The 17107-nt window shown below is 42.6% G+C and overlaps 1 protein-coding gene across 1 annotated transcript; it reads left to right on the top strand.

Moving 5' to 3' along the window:
- The first annotated feature begins 248 nt into the window (after positions 1-248).
- LOC106566480 (src-like-adapter 2) lies at positions 249-11829 on the top strand. The gene is made up of 8 exons (XM_014134552.3): positions 249-769; positions 7561-7686; positions 9571-9670; positions 9787-9873; positions 9972-10075; positions 10213-10362; positions 10577-10709; positions 11560-11829. Exons 2-8 carry the CDS (start codon positions 7596-7598, stop codon positions 11681-11683), a joined length of 789 nt encoding a protein of 262 aa, XP_013990027.1. The 5' UTR covers positions 249-769; positions 7561-7595; the 3' UTR covers positions 11684-11829.
- The last annotated feature ends 5278 nt before the right edge of the window (positions 11830-17107 follow it).

Below are 17107 nucleotides of genomic sequence, written 5' to 3' on the forward strand. Positions count from 1 at the left end.
CTTTTACCCAATCAACAGCATTTACCTGAATGACAAAGAATACGAAGCTCTATTCTGGGGAAAAACCATTGTGACCTCACATCACACCAGTGTATGTATGCCACCGCTCATGCAGATGCTGCAAAACAGAACATTTGCACAGACCAATTGCATCTCATTGCTACAGCTGATGACTCATTGATCAAGTCACTGATGTCAAAGGTCTGTCTGTTCCAATTACTACAGTCCCCGTGTTCAGTAGATATTGTTGAACAAAATCTTTCTTCCTTTCTCTTTGTGCATCACTTTTTCTTTGTCTTCCCTCACTCTTCTCCATTTCCCTCCCTTCACTCTGAAGTCTGAATTGTGGTGTGTAAAAGTTTCAGGCCTCATTGAAACAGGAAACAGTGTGTGAGGTGAATATAAAAAAAAGCCCTCCTGTCACATCTCTCCACTCAGATGTACTATAGATCACTCTGCTCTGCTACACGTACAGAGCCTCTACCTACCACCGCTGGCTCCTTTCCTCTTGGAACACAAAAGGAGAACACTCTGTCTTCATTAGAGCCTAAAGAAGTCTCACACAGACTCTCATACACACATCCTACGCTCGTTCCACATGTGAAGACTACCAGCAGCGTGCAACTCCCAGACCCACTGGACTCTTCTGCCCTCTGGGCCGCACCCCAGTCCTTGTGCTAGTCTACTGTGGTACTCTACAGCTCTGACACCAACTCACACCACAGCATCAGAAGACTGACGTTCACCAGTGCCACAACAGGGAAATGCTGTGAGTATAAAAATATTTTTGAGCTGACAATTGTCTAATCGATCTGACTACTGTACATGTAAAAGTTTTTTTTTATCCAACCCAGATTTAAAATATTAAAAGTATACTTTTTTGTTTTAATGAAGAAAACAAAGGTCAAGTAAATATACACTCAGAATAGCATCTATTCGTCGGGGCATGGACTCTACAAGGTGTCGAAAGGCGTTCCACAGGGATGCTGGCCCATGTTGACTCCAATGCCTCCCACAGTTGTGTCAAGTTGGCTGGATGTCCTTTGGGTGGTGGACCATTCTTGATACACACAGGAAACTGTTGAGCGTGAAAAACCCGGCTGCGTTGCAGTTTTTGACACAAAACGTTGCGCCTTGCACCTACTACCATACCCCGTTCAAAGGCACTTAAATCTTTTGTCTTGTCTATCCACATTCGGAATGGTACACATACACAATCCATATCTCAATTGTTTCAAAGCTTAAAATTCCTTCTTTGACCTGTCTCCTCCCCTTCATCTACACTGATTGAAGAGGATTTAACAAGTGATATCAATAAGGGATCATAGTTTTCACCTGTATTCACCTGGTCAGTCTATGTCATGGAAAAAGCAGGTGTTCTTAATGTTTTGTACACTCAGTGTATAGGACAAACTGATCTTACAAGAACAAAAATTTGCCCCGCTAAATGCTTAAATGAATACTGTAGCTTGGTGTCCAGCCAGGTCTACACCTCTGGATTACAGCGTCTGCTAAATGTCACACTATATATACGAAAGTATGTGGACACCCCTTCAAATGAGTGGATTCGGCTATTTCAGCCACACCTGTTGCTGACAGGTGTATAATATTGAGCACACAGCCATGCAATCTCTATAGACAAACATTGGCAGTGACTTTCAATGTGGCACCGTCATAGGATGCCATCTTTCCAACAATTCAGTTCGTCAAATTTCTGCCCTGGTAGAACTGCCCCGGTCAACTGTAAGTGCTGTTATTGCGAAGTGGAAACACCGCCATTGGACTCTGGAGCAGTGAAAACGTATTCTCTGGAGTGATGAATCACGCTTCACCATTTGGCAGTCCGATGGACGAATCTGGGTTTGGCGGATGCCAGGAGAACGCTACCTGCCCAAATGCATAGTGCCAACTGTAAAGTTTGGTGGAGGAGGGATAATGGTCTGGGGCTGTTTTTCATGGTTCGGGCTAGGCCTCTAAGTTCCAGTGAAGGGAAATCTTAATGCTACAGCATACAATGACATTCTAGATGATTCTGTGCTTCCAACTTTGTGACAACAGTTTGGGGAAGGCCCTTTCCTGTTTCAGCATGACAATGACCCCGTGCACAAAGCGAGGTCCAAACAGAAATGGTTTGGAAGAACTTGACTGGACTGCACGGAGCCTTGACCTCAACCCCATCGAACACCTTTGGGATGAATTGGAATGCCGACTGTGAGCCAGGCCTAATCGCCCAACATCAGTGCCCGACCTCACTAACGCTCTTGTGGCTGAATGGAAACAAGTCCCTGCAGCAATGTTCCAACATCTAGCGGAAAGCCAGAAGAGTGGAGGCTGTAATAGCAGAAAGGGGGGGGGGGACCAACTCCATATTAATGCCCATGATTTTGGAATGAGATGTTATATATTCCATATTGTTATTATTATATTACCTCTCGTGTGTTTCCTGACCCCTGGTTGGCAGACTGACTACTGTGGTTGATAATGGTCATCTGTTCTCTGTTATAATGGAACATTAGAGAGCAGGTTATTTTAGTCCCTTATACTATATGGGGCCTGTTTTTCTATCTGTCCATCACCATGACCCTGTGGTGCCATCTGGCTAAACAGGTGGCAATTTTCTCAATGATTATGCTACGTGTCATATTACAAAGCATTGAGGGAAGATATTTATAAATATTTCATGCCTATATATTTCATGACTATTTCTGAAATTATCATCTATTTTTGTGTCTACCATTGTCAAAATTAGACACACACACACCGGGGTAGAAAGGTGTTCACAAAAAGACAGCATTTATTTTCTACTCAATGATATCCTGCCACTTTTATATTTGACTCCAGTGTTCAGAAACACCCACCCGGAATCTGTAAGGATGCTTGAGATCTCATGCCTTACTTTACAGTAAAACATGTTGCAAATTACCACACAAAACTTTTCATTTTATGCGGTGGTTTCTGCATCAGTGTATTGCTGCGAACTAATGTACCTATCCTCCATGGTTCCTGTGGAGCAGAAGGTTGCGATGAAATGTCATATTTGTCACGTGTGTTTGTGCAAATCACCAATGCATGACACTTCAACTAGTTGCACATTAGAGCATTGTTGTTTACATCAATTAGAGAAGTGGTCCCCAACCGGTCCATCACGATCGCCAATCGGATGGTTCAGATTACGGTGTCTGGAGTAATTTAGAAGGCATAAAAAGAAAGCAACAGAAAAATTGATACTGTGAGATTTCAAAATGTTTAAAACCATCACTAGAGAGAAACTGTCAAGGAATACAGCAAAGAGATGCTGTTTTTATTTAACCCGCTAAGTCAGTTAAGAACAAATTCTTATTTACAATGACGGCCTACCCCGGTGACCGTGGGTCAATTGTGCGTCACCCTATGGGACTCCCAATCAAGGCCGGATGTGATTCAGCCTGGATTCGAACCAGGGACTGTAGTGATGCCTCTTGCACCGAGATGCAGTGTCAGAGACGCTGCACCACTCGGGAGCCCAGTGAGTTGAGTTTAAGTTCTTACTCAGCACTGTCAACACTTTGTATTCAACACTTTTATAAGCTGTGAAATGTGTGTTCTTCCTATTTCCACTCAGCTCTACAACAAGCAGTGCAGCAGGAATATTTCACTTTCTCTGTTCATAGGAGTAAGAACTTGTGCATGAGAATTTTTGCATTAAATAATGCAGTGCGACTCGAGTTTCCCCATCAGCTGGAAGAAGGTGTCCCTTTTTGGTCAGTGTCAGTGGAGGAAAGGGAGAACGGAGGGATGTTGAGAGGTGGACCCTCACTCTGCTGCTCTCTCCCTCTGCTGAGACTGACCATCAGATGCAGACACCATCAGCCCAGTAAAATAAAAATAAAAAGCGAATTATTTAAATGTATGCTCACTCAGCTGTGCTTCACCAGTAATACAACAACAGAACTATTGCCAGTCTGATCATATGGCCTACCTCAAATTTAGATTTTTTTTTTTTTTTTTAAATGGCCCAAACAACAATGCTTTGTCAGGGCAATTCAAGCAAAGCCAATATGCGGTGATAATGTATTGGGCCTATAGCTTACTGCACGAACCTCAATGCTACAGTACTGTTTTTAATTGGTTAATGTTGCATAGGCTAGTGTTTAAAAAAGATCTGAGCTGTAGATCTCGGCTTGCATTTTGACTCAAAAAGTGATCTCAAAACGTTGGTGACCATTGAATAGAGAGTGTTCTATTATGTGGTCTAACACTGTTATTTATTCAGTCGAAAGCCAATTATTTTCCATGCCAACAGCACCTCGACAACCAGCAACCCATGTGTAAAAACAAGAGTGTGGTTGGAAACTAAAGAGTGTTCAGAAGAGTGGTTTTCAACTTCCTCCCTCCTTTTGTTTGAGGTGGGACTGACTAGCTACCTGGCAATAAATAAAATAAAAAAAGGCAGGGCTATTTTAAATTCCCTTCACATTGTTTGTTTTGATATATATTACCTGTAATAAGTTACAGTGAATTGTGATTGATGCAACAGTATGCATAGAAAACATGTCTCTACCCATATGAAGAGTTGAATTCCAAAATGCTATACAGTGCATTTGGAAGGAATTCAGGCCCCTTGACATTTTCCACATTTTGTTACATTACAGCCTTATTCTAAAATTGATTAATACAACAACAACAAAAAATATCCTCACACAATACCCCATAATGACAAAGCGAAAACAGGCTTTTAGAAATGTTCGCAAATGTATTAAAAATTTAAAACATAAATACCTTATTTACTTAAGTATTCAGACCCTTTGCTATGAGACATAAAACTGAGCTCAGGTTTCCATTGATCATCCTTGAGATGTTTCTACAACCTGTGGTAAATTCAGTTGATTGGACATGATTTGGAAAGGCACACACCTGTCTATATAAGGTCCCAGAGTTGACAGTGCATATCAGAGCAAAAACCAAGCCATGAGGTCGAAGGAATTGTCCGTAGAGCTCCGAGACAGGATTGCGTCGAGGCACAGATCTGGGGAAGGGTACCAAAACATTTCCGGAGCATTGAAGGTCCCCAAGAACACAGTGGGCTCCATCATTCTTAAATAGAAGAAGTTTGGAACCACCAATACTCTTCTTAGAGCTGTCTGCCTGGCCAAACTGAGCAATCAGGTGAGAAGGGCCTTGGGCAGGGAGTTGAGCAAGAACCCGATGGTCACTCTGACAGAGCTCCTGAGTTCCTCTGTGGATATGAGAAAATCTTCCAGAAGGACAACCATCTCTGGAGCACTCCACCAATCAAGCATTTCTGGTAGAGTGGCCAGACGGAAGCCACTCCTCAGTAAAAGGCACGTGACAGCCCGCTTGGAGTTTGTCAAAAGGCACCTAAAGGATTCAGACCATGAGAAACAAGATGCTCTTGTCTGATGAAACCAAGATTGAACTCTTTGGCCTGAATGCCAAACGCCACATCTGGAGGAACCCTTGCACCATCCCTATGGTGAAGCATGGTGGTGGCAGCATCATGCTATGGGGATGTTTTTCAGCAGCAGGGACTGGGAGACAAGTCAGGATCGAGGGAAAGATGAACGGAGCAAAGTACAGATGATGAAAACCTGCTCCAGAGTGTTCAGGACCTCAAACTGGGGTGAAGGTTCACCTTCCAACAGGACAACGACTCTAAGCACACAGCCAAGACAACGCATGAGTGGCTTTGGGACAAATCTCTGAATGTCCTTGAGTGGTTCAGCCAGAGACTGGACTTGAACCCTATCGAATATCTCTGGAGAAACCTGAAAATAGCTGTGCAGCGACGCTCCCCGTCCGACCTGACAGAGCTTGAGAGGATCTGCAGAGAAGAATGGGAAAAGCTCCCCAAATACAGGTGTGCCAAGCTTGTAGCCTCATACCCAAGAAGACTTGAGGATGTAATCACTGCCAAAGGTGCTTCAACAAAGTACTGATTAAAGGGTCTGAATACTTATGTAAATGTGATATTTCAGTTTTTTTGTTTCGTTAAACATTTGAAAAAAATTCCCAAAAACTGTTTATGCTTCATCATTATGGGGTATTGTCTGTAGATTCAAATCAAATCAAAATCAAATCAAATGTATTTATATAGCCCTTCGTACATCAGCTGATATCTCAAAGTGCTGTACAGAAACCCAGCCTAAAACCCCAAACAGCAAGCAATGCATGTGAAAGAAGCACGGTGGCTAGGAAAAACTCCCTAGGAAAAACTCCCTAGAAAGGCCAAAAACCTAGGAAGAAACCTAGAGAGGAATCAGGCTATGAGGGGTGGCCAGTCCTCTTCTGGCTGTGCCGGGTGGATATTATAACAGAACATGGTCAAGATGTTAAAATGTTAAATAAATGACCAGCATGGTCAAATAATAATAATCATAGTAGTTGTCGAGGGTGCAACAAGCACGTCCGGTGAACAGGTCAGGATTCCATAGCCGCAGGCAGAACAGTTGAAACTGGAGCAGCAGCACGGCCAGGTGGACTGGGGACAGCAAGGAGTCATCATGCCAGGTAGTCCTGAGGCATGGTCCTAGGGCTCAGGTCCTCCGAGAGAAAGAAAGAAAGAGAGAATTAGAGAGAGCATATTTAAATTCACACAGGACACCGGATAAGACAAGAGAAATACTCCAGATGTAACAGAGTGACCCTAGCCCCCCGACACATAAACTACTGCAGCATAAATACTGGAGGCTGAGACAGGAGGGGTCAGGAGACACTGTGGCCCCATCCGATGAAACCCCCGGACAGGGCCAAACAGGCAGGATATAACCCCACCCAGATTGATGAGGGGGAAAAAATGATTACATCTGTATTAGAATAAGGCTGTCATGTAACTAAATGTGGAAATAGTCAAGGGATCTGAATACTTTCCGAATGCTCTGTATATCAGAAATGTTAGTAAATTAGGTTTAAATGTTTGAAAGAAGTTATGAAAAAGATTTTTGTTTTTTTTCTAATCATGGCACAGAGTTGTTCAATGACAAACATATTTGTTTAAAATCTATCACTTGATGGCTTAATTTCAGAGAGACAATCATGTTTTTTTTGCAAAATGCTATATATCCACCTCATTATCAGAGCAATAAGTATTACTGCCAGGTTTTACACAGTCAAATGTAACAAATAACTAAAGTTTATTTTTTTTGAAAAAAACTTCACAAAATACATCTGTGACGTCATTTAAAAAAAAAAATTCAATACAGTAATATGAGATCTATATATAAAACATTTACATTTGACATTCTAGTCATTCAGCAGATGCTGTTAGTCAGAGCGACTTACAGTAAGTGCATTCAACTTAAGATAGCTAGGTGAGGCATCCACATATCACAGTCAAATATACAGGATACAAACATTCCATTCTAGCTTAACAATGGATATATAGTGTATTGCAACAACAAAAAACACATCTAGTATCTATTAATAAAAAAATCTGAGAAGAGTACTATTTTACACACACATGCAAACATTTCTGATAAAAAAAACAAGTGAGAAATTGGTGGATATAGCATTTTGGAAATAATTGGCTATTAATTAATAGCTGTGATTCCCTCTAACCCACAGAGTCCTCTGGTGACCCATAAGAGCTCCACATCGCCATGGGCAGTGGGCCCAGTAAAGAGCGTCGGGGATCCACCACTCAGGCAGCCTTGCTGGGCCAGGAAGAGCCCGCTGAGTCAGTCATACTGGGTAAGGCCTGCCCTCCCATCTCGGTCTGAGCACAGCACAGAACTCTGGGAAACAGGCCAGTACTAGCCTCTCTCTGATGGGCAATGTCCTCAGATGTCAATCGTCCTGGGATTGTTTTGACTGAAACCTATAGGGAATTGGAAGAGTGCACAACAGCCAGGTCTATTTATGTTTAAGGACAATCATTGGATAATCTGCATTTTTACTTAACTTATTTCTTCTTAAAAATGCATTGTTGGTTAAGGGCTTGTAAGTAAGCATTTCACTGTAAGGTCTACACCTGTTGTATTCAGCACAAGTGACAAATACGATTTGATTTCAACATTCAGATCAAATCAATGTGACCAACATAATGCGGAATTGTTTTTGTTAATGTTCCTGCATCCATGGTGTGGTGATGCTGTTCCCATGCATCCATGGTGTGGTGATGCTGTTCCCATGCATCCATGGTGTGGTGATGCTGTTGCTATGCATCCATGGTGTGGTGATGCTGTTCCTATGCATCCATGGTGTGGTGATGCCGTTCCTATGCATCCATGGTGTGGTGATGCTGTTCCCATGCATCCATGGTGTGGTGATGCTGTTCCTATGCATCCATGGTGTGGTGATGCCGTTCCTATGCATCCATGGTGTGGTGATGCTGTTTCCATGCATCCATGGTGTGGCGATGCTGTTCCTATGCATCCATGGTGTGGTGATGCTGTTTCCATGCATCCATGGTGTGGTGATGCTGTTCCCATGCATCCATGGTGTGGTGATGCTGTTCCTATGCATCCATGGTGTGGTGATGCTGTTTCCATGCATCCATGGTGTGGCGATGCTGTTCCTATGCATCCATGGTGTGGTGATGCTGTTCCCATGCATCCATGGTGTGGTGATGCTGTTGCTATGCATCCATGGTGTAGTGATGCCGTTCCTATGCATCCATGGTGTGGTGATGCTGTTCCTATGCATCCATGGTGTGGTGATGCTGTTCCTATGTATCCATGGTGTGGTGATGCTGTTGCTATGTATCCATGGTGTGGTGATGCTGTTCCCATGCATCCATGGTGTGGTGATGCCGTTCCTATGTATCCATGGTGTGGTGATGCCGTTCCTATGCATCCATGGTGTGGTGATGCCCCAGATGTTTAGATGCCTCTTTGTTAAATATGACCATAGTTGGTGTGCAAGAAAGAGGGGAAAAAAACAGTCCTGGTCTTCTGTTGAACCACCAGAGGAGAGAAATGAGCTTGTGCAATAACTCAATTTGCCTTTGCACTCCTTCTAAACAACACACTTTTTTTTTTACTTTGGTAAAGTGTAAAGTCTACAAACGTAGTCCACTCTGTTCGTAACAGGTTTTAGATTTGGGAACAGAACTGTATTGAGATCAAATGTTTCATCGGTGGGAAAATGTACCGAATGTCGGCCAAAGTCCATCTCGTTTCCTTCTTCTCCCACTGCCGGCCACATGGCTTCCTCTCACTACCACATTTGGTAATGAGTGGAAACACACTTCACATTTATACATCCGGTGAAATATCTATCTCATTGTTCTATCTGTGGCTGGACTCCCTCTAGTCACCCTCTAGAAATGGTGTGAACCAGGTGACATTGAATTCCTCAAGATGTTAGTTGATGAAGATCACATCAATAATTTAGCTCAGAAAGACTGATGATCATCTAATTTTCTTCACTTGGAAGTGTCTTCCCTAACCGTGACTACTCACGTTCAAAGTGTGAAGTACAAACATACAAGTACAAAGAGATTTTATCGTATGCATGCTTTTTTTGTTGTTGCTTTTTCTGCTTTTTTCTCAGCATGAAAATACTGCATTGTCATGGTTTGAGGTTCTCATAGTAGACTGACACTAATCTTTCATGTATCTGTTCTGTCTACAGAGAGCAGCAAGTATATGGTAGTGGCCCTGTATAACTATCCCACTGGTCACTCAGCACACTGCCGCATCAAAGCTGGAGAGAGACTCAACGTGCTTTCAGAGTAAGAAACCATAGCCTCTACATACAACTACCATAATTACTACTACTGTGATGTGTGTTTTTCCTGTAATAACTTGTGTATCTCTTGTGTTTCTGTGAATGTGCATGTCTATATAGCGAGGGGGAGTGGTGGAAGGTGAGATCCTCTGCCACAGGCAATGAGAGCTACATCCCCAGCAACTACACAGCCAAGGTGTACCACAGGTGAGTCCGCTGATCCGTCTGACTCTATTCCCCTTTGGAATCTCTATTTACATGGCTCTGTCTATTTCTGACTGACTATCTCTATGCTCTTGGTCTAGGTGGCAGTATGAGGGTCTCAGCCGAGAGAAGGCTGAGGAGCTCCTGTTTCTGCCCTACAACCAGGCTGGCTCTTTTCTGGTCCGGGAGAGTGAGACCCACCCTGGTCAGTTCAGTTCACACTCCAGGCTACACATTATCAAACGCTAACAAGAACAGGGAAACAATCTTAAAAATGTCATTGATCAACCTGAAGTGATAAAAGGTTGTGACTGAAGTATGGTCCTACACTGTCCGCTCTAGGTGCCACCTCCCTGTCAGTGCGTAAGAGCAGTGACCAGGATCGTCTCTCAGTCAAACACTACCGGATCCAACAACTGGAGAATGGCTGGCTCTACATCTCCCCCTGCCTCACCTTCCCCAACCTCAGAGCTCTGGTGGACCACTACTCAGGTCAGGTGCTTTAAAGCATTTACAGTGGTGTAGAAAATACTGAAAGCTGTAGTAACATCTTTTCAAGCCCCTTTGTGTCCAACCCACGCATTTGAACCTTTTGCACAAGTGGCAGTTGGTTAAAGCTGGGGACACTTAAAGCATCTTCAGTCATTAAATTGTAGTATTCATGTTAAGGCTGAGTTGTAACAGACTGATTGATATCTCCTTCCAGAGGTCCGTGATGGGCTATGCTGCCTGCTAGGGGAGCCCTGCTTCATCCAGGGGTCCAACAACGTTCCTGTGGTTACTGGCCCACTCCCCATGGCTGTCAGGAAGCCCACCCTCAACTGGAAAGATATGGACAGGTGAGGTCATTTACTGTTGTGGTACAGTAATATGTTGCCAGTCTCTGTGTATCCATGTCTGTCAAATCTTATACTGAACAAAAATATAAACGCAACATGTGACAATTTCAATGATTTTACTGAGTTACAGTTCATATAAGGAAATCAGTCAATTGAAATCAATTTATTAGGCCATAATCTATGGATTTCACATGAGTGGGCAAGAGCACAGCCATTTGGGAGCCAGGCTCAGCCAATCAGAATGTGTTTTTCCCCATACAAGAGCTTTATTACAGACAGAAATACTCCTCAGTTGGCTGGTCTCAGACAATCCCGCAGGTGAATAACTCGGGTGTGGAGGTCCTGGGCTGGCGTGTTTACACGTGGTCTGCGGTTGTGAGGCCGATTGGACATACTGCCAAATTCTCTAAAATTATGTTGGAGGCGGCTTATGGTAGAGAAATTAACATTCAATTATCTGGCAACAGCTCTGGTGGAAATGTCTGCAGTCCGCATGTCAATTGCACATTCCCTTAAAACTTGAGACATCTGCGGCATTGTGCTGTGTGATAAATCTGCACATTTTAGTGTAATGATCATGCTGTTTATTCAGCTTCTTGATATGCCACACCTGTCAGGTGGATATATTATCTTGGCAAATGAGAAATGCTCACTAACAGGGATGTAAACAAATTTGTGCTCAACATTTTTAAGAAAAAAGCTTTTTGTGCGTATGGAACATTTCTGAGATATTATATTTCAGCTCATGAAACATGGACCCAACACTTTACATGTTGCGTTTATATTTTTGTTTAGTACATATTCTTTGTCAGCATTTCCTCATTAATGGGGTTTCTCTGTCTGTCTGCAGCTCCATGATTTTTGGCAAGGACAATGAGGATTCCCTGGTGAGCGAGGGATTGAAGGAGGCCATCAAATCCTACCGCTTCATGACAGAGGACTGCAAAGGCTCCAGCCACAAATGGGACAGCTGAGCATGGATCTGGCATCATAACGACAGGGAGATACTCAGACTAAAACAGACCATAAGATGGAGAGCTTCACATCAAGCTGCTCATTAAAGCTGAGGCAATCCTGAGGACCAGACATTCTGGCCATGAACCCAATGGATCTCATTAAAGGAATGTTGTTAGGGGAACTGGAAATCACAACTCAACCACTGCAGAGAACCATGTTTCTCAAAGCTATGGTTGTAGAGTGCTCAACATTACATTGCCAAGCAGCTGAGGCCAATCTTTGCTTGGATTCATGACCAGAATAAATATTTAGATCCTGGAGGCAGACTTTGCTAGACTTAACAGAAAGTAGTTTGAAAGTGAGATATACAGCCTTATGAAAGTGATCCCGTATCATCAATAAACAGACTGTTTGGTTGGTTTTGTTGAAGTACGCTACCTTGAAAACAATTAAGGAACTGTGAGGTATAAGAATTAGTCTGTTTGATTTATGCGTTTCCTGTCCTGAACATTAACACCTTTTAGCTGTTGCTTGTTCTCCTCCGCATCACAGTCTTGACTTTGGCACAGGAAATGGTCAAGGTGCAGTGGAAAGCACGATGGTGTGGCAGAGACAGCAGAAAGTTGAGGTAGTGGTAAAGAGCATCTCAAAGTTATGTAAAATATTATCTTATGAGGTTTCATCAGCTGAAACAATGCACTGTAGTATATATAATGTTAATATCGAGTTTCCTGATGTTTTTGGGTGGGTGGAAATGTATTTTTTATTTTGTTTAACTATTCTACATTAAAATGTTGCATTCAGTAAAATATGGGGAAACTATTTTGTTGATGTGTTGATTTTTCACAAATCAGAGAATGAATAACCAAACGCATAAACAACCAAATACATTTCACACATGAAGTGGTAAGTATTTGGCGTACCTTTATTTACTACTGTATCTTGTCTTGTATCGCCACCTGCTGGGGGAAATGCGTAGGTCAGCAGGTTGGCGGAGACGTCAGTGACACACTCTACACACGCGCCGTGCCTATTCAATTTACTTCCACATTATCCGTTTTGTGTGTTGTTGTTGCATTTGTTAATAATTGAATCAGTGTATTTAGCTGTTATCAAATACATCGGTTCTTAATGCTTAGGTTGCTGTGCGTAATTCATGTCTTTACATTGATCAACAATGTACAAAGGACAACAGTTTTACAGAGCTGGAGATGGTACGCTACAGGTGCCTTCAGAAAGTTTTCACACCGCTTGACTTTCCACATTTGGTTGTTACAGCCTGAATTTAACATTTATTACATTGAGATTTTGTGTCACTGGCCTGCACACAATACCCCATAATGTCAAAGTGGAATTATGTTTAGACATTTTTACAAATTAATTACATATGAAAAACTGAAATGTCTTGAGACAATAAGTATTAAAGCCCTTTGTTATGGAAAGCCTAAATAAGTAAAGGAGTAAACATTTTATTAAGTAAAATAATGCCTTCATCACACCTACAGTATATTCGCGCAAAATCTGTGGAACAAAAAGTTCAACATTCACCTTCTGCTACCATTTCGTTCAAGCCAATCTATGCATACAATTCCGTGCATACGTTGGACGATAAAAAGAAACGGACTAGAGCTAAGCATAGGCAAAATCCTAGAGGAAAATCTGGTTTAGTCTGCTTTCCAACAGACACTGGGAGACAAATTCACCTTTCAACAGGACATTAAAACCATCAAATGTATACTGGAGTCCAAATATACACTGGAGTTGCTTACCAAGACGGCATTAAATGTTCTTGAGTGGCTTAGTTACAGTTTTGACTTAAATCAGCTTGTAAATCTATGGCAAAGCTTGAAAATGGCTGTCTAGCAATGATCAACAACCAACTTGACAGAGCATGAAGAATTATTTTAAGAATAATGTGCAAATATTGTACAATCCAGGTGTGCAAAGCTCTTAGAGACTTACCCAGAGAGACTCACAGCTGTAATCGCTGCAAAAGGTGATTCTAACATGCATTGACTCAGGGTGTGAATAATTATGTAAATCAGATATTTCTGTATTTAATTTTCAATAAATGTGCAAACATTTCTAAAAACATAATTCCATTTTGACATTATGGGGTATTGTTTGTAGGCCAGTGACAAAATCTAAATTTGATCAATTTTAAATTCAGGCTGTAACACAATATGTGTAAAAAGTCAAGAGGTGTGAATCCTTTCTGAAAGCCAGTGTATATTAGTAATCTACCTCTGTTTCCTCATCTTTCAGAACATGAAAGTTGTTAACCCCTTTCCATCTTGCATGGATTTTTCTGGGCCTGATGTTGGGCCTAATTGTTCAGTGCCTCTGTTGTTAAAAAATTATAGTGTGGGTGTGTGTAACCGATGTGAAATGGCTAGTTAGTTAGCGGTGGTGCGCGCTAATAGCGTTTCAATCACCGACGTCACTCGCTCTGAGACTTGAAGTAGGGTTTCCCCTTGCGTTGCAAAGGCCGTGGCTTTTGTGGCGCGATGGGTAACGATGCTTCGTGGGTGTCAGTTGTTGATGTATGCAAGGGTCCCTGGTTCGAGCCCAGGTTGGGACGGAACCTACACTGTTATATGTGCACACACCAATCAGTGTGCTGACTGAGTCATCACTTAACAACTACACATGGATCACATAAATCAAGTGCTGTTTGCATGTGAAAATGTCACAGGATTCATTTGCTCCATTGTCAACATGTTTTGTTGGTGGCCCTGTCTTTGATGGTATTCACAAACTAAGGAGTATGGCTCATCACAAGCTCCACAAACCCTACTGGCTTGCCAACTTCAGCATGCCATCACCATGCTTCCTCCATTCCTGAAAAGTTTGGCTTTAAAGTGGCATATCAGTCTGATTTTCACCTCAATTAACAGCAGATTTACTTAACAAAAGGCACATCTCAATAGGTGGTCCAGGTAAGTCATGACATAGCAAAAGTGTGTGTGTAAATTACTATTATCAGCCAAAGAGATGATTCCAACGGCCTTTTCTTCAACTAGCTAACTAATCCTTCTTTTAAGATGCTGAAAAGCTGCTGCATACCGTTTTGTTTGAACAATAGTAGGAGAAAAGACCACCAAATTAAGTTTTACCAACTGCCCAAGGACCAGATTAGACAAATCTTATGGTTTCAGGCCATTACGCCGCGATGATGATGGAAAGCTGTGGGCTCCAGGGAACACACATTTGTAATGGGATATCTACATAGGCGTACAGAGGCCCATTATCAGCAACCATCACTCCTGTGTTCCAATGGCATGTTGTGTTAGCTAATCCAAGTTTATCATTTTAAAAGTCTAATTGATTATTTAGACTAGTTGAGTATCTGGAGCATCAGCATTTGTGGGTTTGATCACAGGCTCAAAATGGCCAGAAACAAATAACTTGTGGAAGACTACCCGTAACGTTTTACCCAAGTTAAACAATTTTAAGGCAATGCTACCACATAAAGTGTCACTTTTCAACAGCGTACCATTTAACAGCTTACCAACACCCTCCCTCTCTTTCAACATCGGCAACTACACTTATGTGCTTGAAGAAATTATTATAATGACAACATTTGTATTGTTTTGTGAGACTGTAGTCAGGGATAAACCGCAAACATAGAGACATTTTCATGTCTGGGATTCTCTGCCTCTACCCCTATTACAGGGGCTGAGTCACTGGCTTACTGGTGTTCTTCCATGCCGTCCCTGGGAGGGGTGCGTCACTTGAGTGGATTGAGTCACTGACGTGGTCTTCCTGTCTGGGTTGGCGCCCCCCCTTGGTTTGTGCCGTGGCGGAGATCTTTGTGGGCTATACTCGGCCTTGTCTCGGGATGGTAAGTTGGTGGTTGGAGATATCCCTCCAGTGGTGTGGGGGCTGTGCTTTGGAAAAGTGGGTGGGGTTATATCCCACCTGTTTGGCCCTGTCCGGGGGTTTCATCGGATGGGGCCACAGTGTCTCCTGACCCCTCCTGTCTCAGCCTCCAGTATTTATGCTGCAGTAGTTTATGTGTCGGGGGGCTAGGGTCAGTCTGTCACATCTGGAGTATTTCTCTTGTCTTTTCCGGTGTCCTGTGTGAATTTAAATATGCTCTCTCTAATTCTCTCTTTCTTTCTCTCTCTCGGAGGACCTGAGCCCTAGGACCATGCCTCAGGACTACCTGGCTTGATGACTCCTTGCTGTCCCCAGTCCACCTGGCCATGCTGCTGCTCCAGTTCCAACTGTTCTGCCTGCGGCTATGGAACCCTGACCTGTTCACCAGACGTGCTACCTGTCCCAGACCTGCTGTACCAGACCTGCTGGAACCCTGACCTGTTCACCGGACGTGCTACCTGTCCCAGACCTGCTGTTTTCAACTCTCTGGAGACAGCAGGAGCGATAGAGATACTCTCAAAGATCGGCTATGAAAAAGCCAACTGACACTTACTCTTGTGTTACTGACTTGTTGCAGCCTCGACAACGACTATGATTATTATTATTTGACCATGCTGGTCATTTATGAACATTTGAACATCTTGGCCATGTGCTGTTATAATCTCCACCCGGCACAGCCAGAAGAGGACTGGCCACCCCTCATAGCCTGGATCCTCTCTAGGTTTCTTCCTAGGTTTTGGCCTTTCTAGGGAGTTTTTCCTAGCCACTGTGCTTCTACACCTGCATTGCTTGCTGTTTGGGGTTTTAGGCTGGGTTTCTGTACAGCACTTTGAGATATCAGCTGATGTAAGAAGGGCTATATAAATACATTTGATTTGATGTAACAAAGCGTTCACTGCCCACCCGCCCTGCTTCGGTGGGTCATTATCTTTCAAAACATTAAATGCGTTCTAAAATAAATCCCATACTCACTAAACTAACCCAGTATAACAATCCCACACTCACTAAACTAACCCAGTATAACAATCCCACACTCACTAAACTAACCCAGTATAACAATCCCACACTCACTAAACTAACCCAGTATAACAATCCCACACTCACTAAACTAACCCAGTATAACAATCCCACACTCACTAAACTAACCCAGTATAACAATCCCACACTCACTAAACTAACCCAGTATAACAATCCCACACCCACACATCATAAGCTAACCCAAATTATTACTTCACTATAGGTGTACTTATAACAATAAATATTGCAATAACTAGCTACTACTAATACTATACTACCACTGGGCTACAGTCATTTGGCTATTTCACTATCACTGCATTCACTATTTACTTCCACTGTAACTTTTCCACTAACGGCTACTATCCACTACAACAAATAATAGTCACTAGTACTTGTACTACCACAGTAATCTAAATTTTTCAACACTAGACTAACAATTTAAAAGTTTCAACTTCTTCCACCTACCATAAAAATACGGCACCCACAACATTTTTCTGGAATAATTAGGATTTGTCGTTAGATAATTGTAGTTGCTATAGCAC

Source organism: Salmo salar, chromosome 13 (assembly GCF_965601325.2).
Source record: "Salmo salar chromosome 13, fSalSal1, whole genome shotgun sequence".
Taxonomy (NCBI): domain Eukaryota; kingdom Metazoa; phylum Chordata; class Actinopteri; order Salmoniformes; family Salmonidae; genus Salmo; species Salmo salar.

Coding starts and splice junctions, on each gene's coding strand:
- LOC106566480 (XM_014134552.3), top strand. CDS start 7,596: ATGGGCAGTGGGCCCAGTAAAGAGCGTCGGGGATCCACCACTCAGGCA. Junction 7,687..9,570: donor CGCTGAGTCAGTCATACTGG/GTAAGGCCTGCC, acceptor TTCTGTCTACAG/AGAGCAGCAAGTATATGGTA. Junction 9,671..9,786: donor AGACTCAACGTGCTTTCAGA/GTAAGAAACCAT, acceptor ATGTCTATATAG/CGAGGGGGAGTGGTGGAAGG.